This window comes from Leuciscus leuciscus, assembly GCF_965113295.1.
Source record: "Leuciscus leuciscus genome assembly, chromosome: 19".
Taxonomy (NCBI): Eukaryota; Metazoa; Chordata; class Actinopteri; order Cypriniformes; family Leuciscidae; genus Leuciscus; species Leuciscus leuciscus.
Window position 1 is genome coordinate 8,194,768 of NC_138743.1, and position 11,760 is coordinate 8,206,527.

The 11,760-nt window shown below is 37.3% G+C and overlaps 2 protein-coding genes across 2 annotated transcripts; both read left to right on the forward strand.

Moving 5' to 3' along the window:
* Positions 1-440: 440 nt before the first annotated feature.
* On the forward strand, positions 441-2,377 carry ttc32 (tetratricopeptide repeat domain 32). The gene is made up of 3 exons (XM_082146515.1): positions 441-686; positions 878-1,044; positions 1,252-2,377. Exons 1-3 carry the CDS (start codon positions 571-573, stop codon positions 1,377-1,379), a joined length of 411 nt encoding a protein of 136 aa, XP_082002641.1. The 5' UTR covers positions 441-570; the 3' UTR covers positions 1,380-2,377.
* Positions 2,378-3,106: 729 nt separating this feature from the next.
* Positions 3,107-8,998, forward strand: zpax1 (zona pellucida protein AX 1). Its single transcript, XM_082148128.1, has 21 exons — positions 3,107-3,197; positions 3,288-3,382; positions 3,477-3,572; positions 3,657-3,781; positions 3,853-3,993; positions 4,078-4,185; positions 4,260-4,424; positions 4,520-4,616; positions 4,813-5,030; positions 5,105-5,258; positions 6,293-6,501; positions 6,573-6,690; positions 6,775-6,974; positions 7,046-7,160; positions 7,247-7,416; positions 7,487-7,596; positions 7,679-7,809; positions 8,128-8,317; positions 8,480-8,618; positions 8,689-8,791; positions 8,888-8,998. Exons 1-21 carry the CDS (start codon positions 3,172-3,174, stop codon positions 8,956-8,958), a joined length of 2,781 nt encoding a protein of 926 aa, XP_082004254.1. The 5' UTR covers positions 3,107-3,171; the 3' UTR covers positions 8,959-8,998.
* The last annotated feature ends 2,762 nt before the right edge of the window (positions 8,999-11,760 follow it).

Genomic DNA, 11,760 nt, shown 5'->3' on the forward strand with positions numbered 1-11,760 from the left:
CATTCCGCTCAAGACACGTCAGCGCTCCCGCCATCTTGGAACGGTAAGCGTTTCGTTACTCACAGTAAGAGTCAATGATGCCATTTTCATAACATTGCACAGCTTTTGTTTTTGAAATCGCCAATATTTATATTCCCGAAGAAATGGGATAACCTTTCACATGTGAGAATGTTTTTGGCTTGTGTTTTTATATGTATTAACTCAATATTACAGTTTTTTTTTTTACCATAGCCTAATACTTTTTAGTGTTTCTACTTTTACTATAGTAACTTTTTAATGTTGTGTTAGCTAATGCCTGCGTCTTGTATTGTGTTAATTTAGCAAAATCATCTGTTTAAGTCTTTTGCAGAATATACATATGGTATTCGTATAACTACGGTTGCAGTGCAGACGGTCAACTTGCTCTCGAGTGTTGTGTCACGGACCGGCTTTGACCGTTTCAATATGGCGGACCGCACTAATAAGGCACCTAGCCTATGTAGCCTATATGTCTATGCCATAAAAAAAGCAAAACAACTTTAGTACGCATTAATTAATATTCATGAGTTGACTGTCGCCACATCGCGTCTCATGGAGGACAGCGAGCTCATAATCCTACAAAAAGCACACGATGAGTTCAACAGTAAGAATTTTAAACGAGCAGAGGAAATATACACACAATTCATCGAGTCCTGCACCAAATCCAGGTATTAATGACTATAATTTAATGTGAATAAATTAGTTAGAAGGAAACTGCCAGTGTAAACATTAGCACAGTCTAACTTACATGTAAACTGTCAAGTAGGCTACAGACATACTATGATTAGCTTGTCATGAGTTGGTTAATAAAGTAGCATAATTTGTTTTCACTAAAAATTATATGTTTTATATATTCTAGAGACTGTAATGCTCTTGATTTGGCCATCGCCTATAATAATCGAGGGCAGGTGAAGTATCTCAGGGTGGATTTCTATGAAGCCATGGATGACTATACTTCGGCCATACAGATCAACAGCCAGTTTGAAGTGCCACTATATAACAGAGGATTGATACGTTATAGATTAGGTAGGTACAAAATGTAACCATAAGCCTGTAGATTAAGTATTTTCCTCATATATGTATATATGCTTAATATGGCACCAGCCAGATTAGCTTAAACTAGCTCAGACATCCAACCAGTTAAACTTTGTTTTTTCCAGAGCATTATTTCTGTTAATCATTTGTGTTCCACTAAGAGGTGCTGTATGATTTCAGTGTGTTTTTCTTCCCAAGGCTTTTTCAAGGAGGCGGAGAGTGACTTTCGGAGAGTCCTGGAGCTGAATCCTGGTTTTAAAGATGCTAAAGAAAGTTTGAGTCAGACACTCCTGGACAGTGAAGAAAAGTGGAAGAGAGGCTACTGATGAGAGCTAGTCATTAAATTTTACATTTCTCTTCTGAACCAAGTTGTTTGAACTGTTGAACAAAATGTTATATTGTCATGGACAATCCAATAGAAAGTGATTGTGCAGTCATGAGTTTAAGTAACATTCAAAAATGTTATGTTTATGTATGTATACTGATTTTGTTTTTTTGTGGACAATTACAAATCCTGCTAGCAGTCCTTCAAACTTTGTCCAGTCCTATTGGTCACTGCTCAAGATGTGAGTGAATACTGTTCTGAATAAAATGCATGACAGTGTGCATTTCAGAGTACTTTGAATAGTTGTTGATTTCTCAATCCAGGGTTCCTACATGTTTTCCATTTCAAAATTCCATACTTTTCCAGACTGAAATTTCCAGACCATACATACAGCATTATATTTGGTAGAAGACACCTTTAAATGTTTTTGTTTTCTCTGTTTTTTTCCCCCACTGGTATTCCTGAAGTGATAATGTTTTTACATGATAAGAAGAAACCTAAAATGCTTTATTACCTGCGTATATTCACCTCTGACACATCAGTTTGATACTGTAAATGTGGTTTGACGTTGCACAATCACCAAACATCAAAGTACAGTCTGACTTAGATGATTCTTTGCTCCTTTATATGTTGCTGGTTTGAGTGACACACACACATTCGTTTAGTGAAGTTCAAAAGAGACTCGCGGTTTTGTGTAATGAAAATGTGAACCTTGAATTCGTTGTGTTTGACAATCAAACAATCACAAAAAATTTACCAAGAATACCTTGCTTGTATGATGCATTTTAAAAAATATTTAAATGTCTTTTTTTAGATCTTCTTAGAGAATTCTTATATATTTTAGGGAACTGAATAGGAGCAATAGTCTCAAAACAAATATTTTTCCATACTTATCCAGACCTGGAACATTTTCCAAACTGCAGAACCCTGTCAATCACAAGTGGTGCAATAATTATGTATATATATTTTTTTTTAAATAAACACATTCTTTAAAATGTGCATTTTGCCTGTATTTATGCTTTTTGGTATCTTGTTAAAATACATTTTGTTGAATTTCACAAGACCTTTCAAGAATATGACGTGCATATTTAACTGACGTGCATATTTAATGTTAATATTTAACATATTTTAGATTTTGTACTATTTAGGTATACTTATATAATATTATATTTCAGTATGGGTTGTATTCTCAAATTATATTAAATACCACAAAGGAAAAACTGCTCATTACTGCTATTACTTGTACCCTGCAGTAACTAACTAAAATGTACATTTATTTAACCTTCTCAGAAGCCTGTACTGTTTCTAGAAATATAATGTTTTATTGCAACGATCATTGGCTGGGTTCAGCTTTCATTCAGTAATGGTGAGAGGGATTGCTCCCTCTAAATCAGGGATAGGCAACTCCGGTCCTGGAGGGCCACTGTCTTCAGCCCTGATAAAAACTCACCTGCCTGTATCTATCTAGTAATCCTGAAAACACTGATTGCCTTGTTCAGGTGTGTTTAATTAGGGTCGGAGCTAAACTCTGCAGGACAGTGGCCCTCCAGGACCGGAGTTGCCTATCCCTGCTCTAAATACTGCAGCATAATAGTTAACTCATGACAGCTGTTCTTTAGATGATGATGATGATGATGATGATGAGCATCACCTGTGCACTATATTGGTTTCTTTGTGCATTTCCTTTCAAAAAGCTTCACAGGTCTTACTTTCAGTACTTGAGCTTGATAGCTTTACATTTTGGTGGTTGTGATACATCTAGTCCACTTGATAACAGAAAACTGTTGTGAGCAATGATGCCATGGCTTCCTGGGTTTTGGTAAGTTATAATCTGTGTTAAGAATGTATTGTTGTTGTTGCTGCTTTTTTAAAATCCAGTTGTTTTTTAATATGTCTTATTCTCTTTCAGTACTTTATGGCTGTTGGGGGTTGTGGTTTTGGCACAAAACTTCAATGTTGTATCACCACAGAAAAATGTGATTCCAGTACAGAATTTCAACCAAAGTATGTTTTGTATGTGTATCGTTTAGGTGTGTTGGTCACCATTACCACTAATGTCCACGTTCCCTCTGTTTCTCTTAAACTACACATTTTTCAGGAACAGGATTGAAAACGGATTGTCTGGGAAGTTATATGCGGCTAACTGTTGATAAATCTCTAGCTTTTGGAAATCTGGTTGAATTTGATGTCATCAGTAAGTTGCCTGCTATTAGTTATATTGCCAAGCAAGATTATTGTAATCTATCATGGTTTAACTTTGTACTTTTTTCCTTTTCAGATGGCTCCAAAATTGAACCTTTAACTCCAAGCCTGGCTTCTAAATGTGGCTTTAGTGTAACTTCTGATCCCTGGGGTAACTACAGAGTCTTTGCGTCTCTCTTCAACTGTTATGCAGCAAATGAGGTAATTGGCTCTCTTTGGCCTTAAAAACAATTGCTGTATTCTGCTGTCTTTCACTTCTTTCTCCATTTCAGAATGATCACCTGTTTGATATTAACATGCGTGTCCGGGTGCGTGGTGTCAAAGCGGGACAAGACGTCTTTCAGGTGGACAAGACCTGTACCCATGAAAAATGGGCCCCCCGTGAAGTTCTCTGCGATCGGAATTATATGGAGGTAAATCCTTGTCTTCAAGCTATGCAACAAAAACATCTTGCGCTAGTGGTCTTAAGATGTCTGAACAAGATACTTTCCTCCTAGGTTTCCGTTAAACGATTGCCGGGAGAAATTACAGCCATGCGTAGGCAGCCTAAGATGGCTGACAGGCAAGCAAAGGGTGATTACCAGTGGCTTGATTCGGTTTCTGAGGTATGGCGTTTCAGTTCTTGTTTTGTGTTGTCTTTGCACATGCAGCTTGGTCATGTGCACTCCTCACCTTCTAGGCTATTACCTCAAAAGACAACATCTGGCGGATGGTGTTTTTTACGCCAAAGCAAAAAGCCATGTTGTTGGAAGATGCCCTGAAGGCAGGATATGGAGTAACAACAACCAAGTCTCGATTGGTGCTACGAAGTGGTTTTGACATGCCTGAGACCTATGAAGAAAATGTGAGTAGAAACTCTAGTTAGTTATTTGCTAAGAGCTAATGATTTTGCTAAGAGCTAATGAGTGAGCTGTTGTACATGCTCTACATGCTCTACAGGTGAATGGAGTGCCAATGAAGATGATAAAGGTGACCACCTACTTCAAGAGACAATGGTCTGTAACCATGTTGGATACTGTTGCTGCATGTCCAGTTGGTATGTGTGACTTAACATGTTTGAACCAATATTTGCAAAGTCCTTGTCCTGTAGAGCCTCTTTCTTTACTTAAGTGTTAAGTTCCAATTAAATGCATCCAAGTTCACTTGAAAATTAGTGTTGTAACCAAATCCTTCAAGTAAGTGGATCTTCAAGACCAGGATGGAGGAACCCTGATCTATTGCTTTACTTACAGGTGGCCTTTCTTTTACGGATGAAATGATCACCTGGAACTTCCCCCGAGTTAATCCACTAATGAGTTCTGGTGAGGCCACTATCGTTGGGATGTTCATGGGAATCGATGGAAGTGAAATGGACTCGGCGCAAATGGCCTCTAGAGGATATATCTTGACGATAGAAGGCAATTACATTGTAATGAAAATACCAATTGGTGGACCAGATGGCTACTACAAGGTTGGTTTTCTTGAGTTTGACTACTAAGTCAATTAAAGCTTTTGAGCTTAAGCTAATGGTTATATATGTTGTAGAGTCATGCTGTAGATAACCAGTACAACATAAGATACTACATCGAGCCAATGCTGGAGTTACTGTGGAGTGAAGGAGGCATGGATTCTACTAAATACAGAGTCCTCTTCCCCATCAAGACTCCTTTCATGCCTAGTCCACCCCAATTTGTTGACTGTGAGTGTTGTGGGTTCTTTGACATTCCAAGCTAGTGTAATATTTGTGCCGCAAGTAGCATTGCAAACACTTTTTTTTTTGGTACAACTATAATAACTGCATGCTATAAATCACTAGTTAAGCATTACTAAATTCATCATTTTATAAAGCATTAAAAAGCAGTTTATAAATACAACTATAAATGCTCTATTCTTTATAAGCATATCTATGTGTTTAATAATTGTATTTTCATATCAATTTATCATTTCTAAATAAAGTATAGCATTATTTACAAACCAGTTACATTTATTTACTATTTACAAACTAGGTATTGTCATTGATTAATAAGATCACTTAGAAAGTGTAAGTAAATGTAGTTATAATGCGTTTAGTAGTGGTCAGTTAACTATTTTGTGAGCATCTTAAGTGAGGACTTTATGCTTTGTAAAGCATTTACAAAGGAGATTTGAAGGCTCACTGATCTTCTAAACAGAAAAAAAGGAAACAAAAACAACACAGATACAGAACATAAAAATATTTTACAGCCTTTAAATCTCCTTTGTAAATGCTTTACAAGGCATAGATCATCCTCACTTTAGATGAGCCCACAGTTAACTGACCACTACTAAATGCTTTAACTTCCTGAATTAACCATGAATTACTGTAGAAATGCATGTTAATAAAGCATTTAACACACTAAGTAACTATTACTATATGTCTGAATATGTATTTAAATAGTTTAATTATTTACTTACACTTTCTAAGTGATCTTATGAACCACTGACCACTCCTAAATAACTGGTTTGTAAATGCAATACTTCATTTAGAAATGATAAATTGATCATTAAAGTATGAATACAATTAATCATATAGATATGCTTATAAATCAAGAAAAGTATTTATAAACTTCTTAATGTATATTAATGACAAATTAACTGTTTAATAATGCTTAACTAATGATTGATAGCGAGCAGTTATTAAAAGTTAGTGTAGCAGAAGTCGTTGTGGTTTTATTATAATTTGTTTTTAATGGCTTGACTTTCATTCCCTTGTAGTCACTGATGTCGACACAAAGATGTTTGATGTGCTCTTGGGTCCTTTCCTTTACGATGTCGAGTTGGTAAACCTCACCTCTTCCACTGAAGTCCTTACTTTGGCTGAGGCCAATGTGAGGGGTTTCAACATACAGGAACAGCGCTTTCAAAATGGCTCCAAGGCGTTTAGACTTCAAGTCCCCTTCTCTGATTCTTTTGTTGTTAAATCTGTGAGTGTCTAATATAATTCAGTGGGGCTGTTTGTTATGGCTTTTTCTGACCTGCATTTGTTTTATTGCAGCAAACTGGTCTGCTGCTTACGGTTTATAGTCTTCGCCTTGTCTTCGGTTTTATTATCTTCCCTGAATCCGTTCCATTCTCCTACATTGCAACGGCTGACGTAACCCTTCAAGACGTCAGTAAGTAACAACTTGGGTATCCAAAGTCATCTCACAAATACTGAAGGGATTTGTTTTGTTGCTAATGAATTGTTCCCCATCCAGCTCTCCCAACTTTGGCTGGATCCTGTGACGAGGAAAAGTTCTACATAACGATTTCATATGGAAATATGGGCAAAAACTTCAATATTATGCTTGGAAAGCGTGACCTGACACCAGACCTGAAAGCAGAGTATGACCTAAAGGAGAATGATAGTCACATGAGCTTGGTGGTGCCTTTCCTAGCACTTGACGTTGCGTTTGAGGTACGACTTCCCTTTGTTACCTTCTGTTGTATACTTTGCTGTGTCTTTAAGTGTCTCGCTTTACATTGCAGCTGATGTACCCATCATCCTTGAGGGCACGGCTTGATGTGTTGCTTTGGGAGCCCGTCAACAAATGGACCCTTAGTGATTTTTCCCTGGCTTGCAATTTTCCCATGACCATGACTGGTATGTTCTTACAAGTTATCTACTTTTACACTTTCCATTGAATTTTGCCTAGAGAATAACAATTGTTTTGGCATCACCTTTCCCAGAGTGTTTTAGCAATGGCTCCATGTCAGCCCTTGCAGTAAAGGTAGAATCTGTACCCCAGCTTGTCCCCAGTCAACTTACCCTGAGAGATCAATCATGCAGACCCAAATTCAGCAACGACCGCTTTGCCTACTTCTCTTATGACGCAAACAGTTGTGGAACCACTAGAAAGGTATGGAGTTTAAACTTTATTTGTCATAGTAATAAATGCTCACCCTCTTATGCTCCTGTCTCTCCCTCAGTTTTATGATGGCGTCATGATGTATCAGAATGAAATCATCTTGGGTAACGGGCAGGGTAAAGGGCAGGGTAAAACTGGAGTAGCCGCTCTGCCTCCTGATCCAGCGTATCGGTGAGATGGACTATACAGTTTGTGTACATCATGCCTGCTAATTGATGTCTTTGAAACTAAAGTGTGCTTTTCTCATTGTTAGAGTGACGGTGTCCTGCTTTTACACGGTAAACGATACCCAGACGATTGCGTTTTTCACAAAGCCACGGGAAAATGAACCTTTGCCGGAGACTGGTTTTGGGGAGCTGCATGTTGTACTGAGACTTGCTTTGGGTATGCTAGAATACTTTAACTTAAACACTATCTGCTCAAAGACCCAGAAATACTAAGTGAAGTTTGAAGTTTTGCGCTGTTATACAGTTACCGAACATCCCAGTCCTGCCCACACTCCATTCTGCTTAAATTGTGGTTCAATCACACATTAAAGCCACTCCTGCTAGTATTTAATGCTGACCACTTCATGATCAAATTGCCCAAAACCAGGGTTAATTTCAGGTGTAAAGGTGTCTTGGACAATTGAAAAATGGAAGGTAAACTTCAGATGTGCTCTTCATGGATCATTTTGCTTTTTTCTTCTCCCTCTCCACTCAGATGGATCTTATAATAAATACTATGCAGAGGAGGATTACCCAGTTGTACAGTACTTGAGAAGTCCTCTGTTCTTTGAGGTGGAGTTGCTTCAGTCCACTGATCCTCAGATAGAGCTAGTCTTGGAGAATTGTTGGGCTACTCTAAAACAAGACCAGAGTTCTACTCCAAGATGGGACTTGATTGTAGATGGGTAACATTTATTTTATTCTAATTGACCCTTTGCTAAGTGTTCCATATTAAATGTTACTTACCAGAACTACCAAAACAACTTTGCTAGTAGCTGTCATTATACAGCCTTGGAAAAGGACTTAAAATCTGCTTTGTTTGTATTCAATTTCTTTGATCTTGACAGCTGTGTGAATCCAGAGGACAGTTATGAGACCATTTTCCACCCTGTGACTCCTGGTGGGGTTCCCTACCCATCTCACATGAAACGCTTTGAAATCAAGATGTTTGGTTTTGTGCAGGATGGCGTCATGCTCAAAGATCAGGTATTTATATATCTTATCTGAGAAGTGGTTGTGCACTAGGCTGTGTTACTGAGACCACTTCTCTCCCCAGATTTATGTACACTGTGTTGCTGTGCTCTGTGATGCCGATCAGAATGATGGAATCTGTAAGAGACTGTGTCCATCTCCCATTCCTTTAAAAACCGGAAAGAAAGGTATGCTTTTACTGACTTTATTTTAAATTCAATCCAGTATGCTAAATTGTGTTTGTGAAATCTGTCCGAACTAACTTATTTCTTCCCATGTGACAGTACGAAGAGACACTGCTAATGACCAGATTCAGAAAGCACAGCTGTCAACAGGCAAAATTCTGTTTGCTTAGTCCATTGATTTGCAACCTTAATAAAGTCTTCAAAAAGCTTAATCTTTGTGTCCTGCAGTTTGTCAATTTCAGCAGTAGTTAAACCAAGTGTATGAATGTGTTTCATGAGCTACAGTACAGGAGAAGCTACTATGTAAAGGTCCAATAAGCCTAAACGTGTGGTTGCATTTGCTCAAATTTTGTGCAAACACAAAGGGTCTAAATATTTTAATGCATCATAGTACTTAAAAGCTTAAGTTTATTTATTTTTACAATTCAGGCAGTTGCACCAAATGTTAACTTTATGCCCCCCCCCCCCAAAAAAAGTGAAATTATAGTAACTAGTTGTCTTAAGATTAGCTTTTTGATGTGTTTTTGACTAAAAATTTAACATTGAGCCACTTATTATATTTCAGTGCAATAACAATTTGCAACTCTTTGGTCCACTTTAGGTTGGTGCTCTTGAGCTGATGGCACAGCTCTGATCTTTTTTGAGTTTCTTATAAAGTTTCAAAGACAGCCCAGTTCTTAAAACGGGTCAAATTTGAGATGAAAAGCTCAGTTGTGTTTATGGACTGTTAGTGGTTGGCATGTGGAATAGTGGAAGTCAGACTAGATTGGCTTGGAAAAGCAGTGGTGATTTTGGCAGGCATGGAGTGAAAGCACTGACACAGTGTGGAAACCATCAAGCTATGTGCTGAAATTCTGAGGACTGGAGATGTTAATATAAAAAAAAAAATATGTTAAACCTTTTCCACTCTGTGCTGCATGAACAGCTTTTATAACATGTTTTTTGTAGCATGCAAAAATATTTTACAATATTTACAAAAGATTTCACAATATTACTCTTTTACTGCATTTATTTTTTTTCAAATAAATGTAGCCTGGGTGAGCATGACAGATGAAGTCTGTGTGGTTGGTAAGAATTTTTTTTCATGCATATATGCATACATAAAATTGCCAGGCAGTGATCATGCATTTGAGGAAGGAAAAAAACTAAAAGTTTGAGTTTGGAGGAACTTAGGCCATGTACACTTCCACTCCTGGGACTGCCAGCAAAAATCTGATATTTTTTCATATACAGATGTTTTTGACTGGACAGCAAAAAAACTAATTCAAACCAAATATGGAGGTGGTTTGAAATGTGATTCCAATCAGATTTTTACAGATGTTTTTCAGTCTGGACACTTTGGCTGCTCAAATCAGATTTTAAATCAGTCTCTTTTTTTGTCAAATTGCATCTATTCCGAAGCAGAAAGTCTCTTAACGCGAGACACAATAATAACATCAAAACTGGGAACGGAAATGCCGGTGTTCAAATGGCTTGTCCAAAGATTTCTTCAAGGAGTTCTGCACTGGTACCCGACAGGGCATTTATTTGGAAAGCGAGATGAAGCACCTCATTTTTCCTGCATTCATTTTAAAAGTCTTGTCACAAACGTGGGTACACCTACGTCGTTACTAAAGCAACCCATGCAGATAGGTTGGTTATGTCTAGGCAAACAAATCTTATTTGATCACTTGCAATTAATATTGCGGAGAGTCTGCCTGAAAATATCTTTTTTTTTTTTTTATGATTTCCCACGGTCTGAACATAACCTTAGTGTCGATATGTGAAAAGGTTATTTTTGCTGCAGTGTTTTACCAAAACACCACCTTTTCTTTTCTTTTTTTTTTTTTTACCTACAACAGTCAACAATTCTTTTTTTTATACTAATATAAGTGACCGCTTTTTCTAATTTTGTGTAGCCTACTTCCTGTTATGCTTCTTGCAAAAGGGAATCACTTAAAATAAGGCTAAAACTGGGACTTTGAAGAGGTTTTAAATGTTTGTTTAAAAGGTAGAACACCTTATTTTGTATGTGTGTTGGGAGTGGAGACCTTCACACTTCTGCACTTATCTTTGCTGAAGTGTGGTCTGGGTGCCAGACTTATGACAGTGACACTTCTACTTCCTATTCCGCCTAATGTACCTTCCACTCCTGGGTGCTGCATATATATCTTTGTTTATTGTATAAAATGATCATGCTTACCATTTCAAATCAGTTTTGAAACATGTTCTGATATTACAAAGATAGCAGAAATGGGAGCAAAAGTTGTGATGCTGCCTTATTGGCCATTCAATTTCAAATGCTCAACAAAAGCAATTCCTTCTAAAATTTGACGTATGTTTGTTGATCGTCTCATATATCTTTATTGCAAAGTAACAATGCAGATTAGAAGAGAAAAGCTTGACAGTGGGGTGAAGGGACATAATGGAGGAATAAAAGCTTAGGAAGCAGAGTGAAAACAAAAGGAAGTCATTAGTCAGAGCTGAATAAAACACTTCAGCACATGGAGCCTCCCTTTCAGACACACCTCTGATAACATCTGTCTGTAAGCACTGCTTGCTCGTGTATTGATATCTATTTTCTGTTTTACCCTTTAAAAGAGATTTTGGGCAGCCACTGGTTATACAAATGTATTGAATATTGAGAAAGATACATTAGAGACGAAACACTTGATCCCAAACTGGTGTCCGTATAGGAAGTGAGCATGTTGTGTGACTTTGTTGGGAGATTCATATTGTAAAATGTTCCTTACGCTACATGTTAGAGTGTAAACAAGTGTTAGACTTTGGGAGGGTTAGGAAATATTGTGCAAATTCTTTTGCCCGTATACTCGTATACTTTTGTGATGCTTTTTTTGTTGTTGTTGCTGCCATTTTATGTTGATTGTACATTTATCAACCTGCTATATTTTTATACTGTTGTGCATTGGTTAGGGTTATAATATAGTATAATTTAAATTGAATGCAACATATTGTACTTTAATCCACTTGTG

What these genes read in the sequence shown, in the direction of transcription:
- zpax1 (XM_082148128.1), top strand. Translation starts at nt 3,172, where the DNA reads ATGATGCCATGGCTTCCTGGGTTTTG. An exon ending in GGCTTGATTCGGTTTCTGAG is followed by an intron (nt 4,186 to 4,259) that starts GTATGGCGTTTC and finishes CTCACCTTCTAG; the next exon opens with GCTATTACCTCAAAAGACAA. An exon ending in CGTAACCCTTCAAGACGTCA is followed by an intron (nt 6,691 to 6,774) that starts GTAAGTAACAAC and finishes TTCCCCATCCAG; the next exon opens with CTCTCCCAACTTTGGCTGGA.
- ttc32 (XM_082146515.1), top strand. Translation starts at nt 571, where the DNA reads ATGGAGGACAGCGAGCTCATAATCCTACAAAAAGCACACGATGAGTTC. An exon ending in GAGTCCTGCACCAAATCCAG is followed by an intron (nt 687 to 877) that starts GTATTAATGACT and finishes TATATATTCTAG; the next exon opens with AGACTGTAATGCTCTTGATT. An exon ending in ATTGATACGTTATAGATTAG is followed by an intron (nt 1,045 to 1,251) that starts GTAGGTACAAAA and finishes TTTCTTCCCAAG; the next exon opens with GCTTTTTCAAGGAGGCGGAG.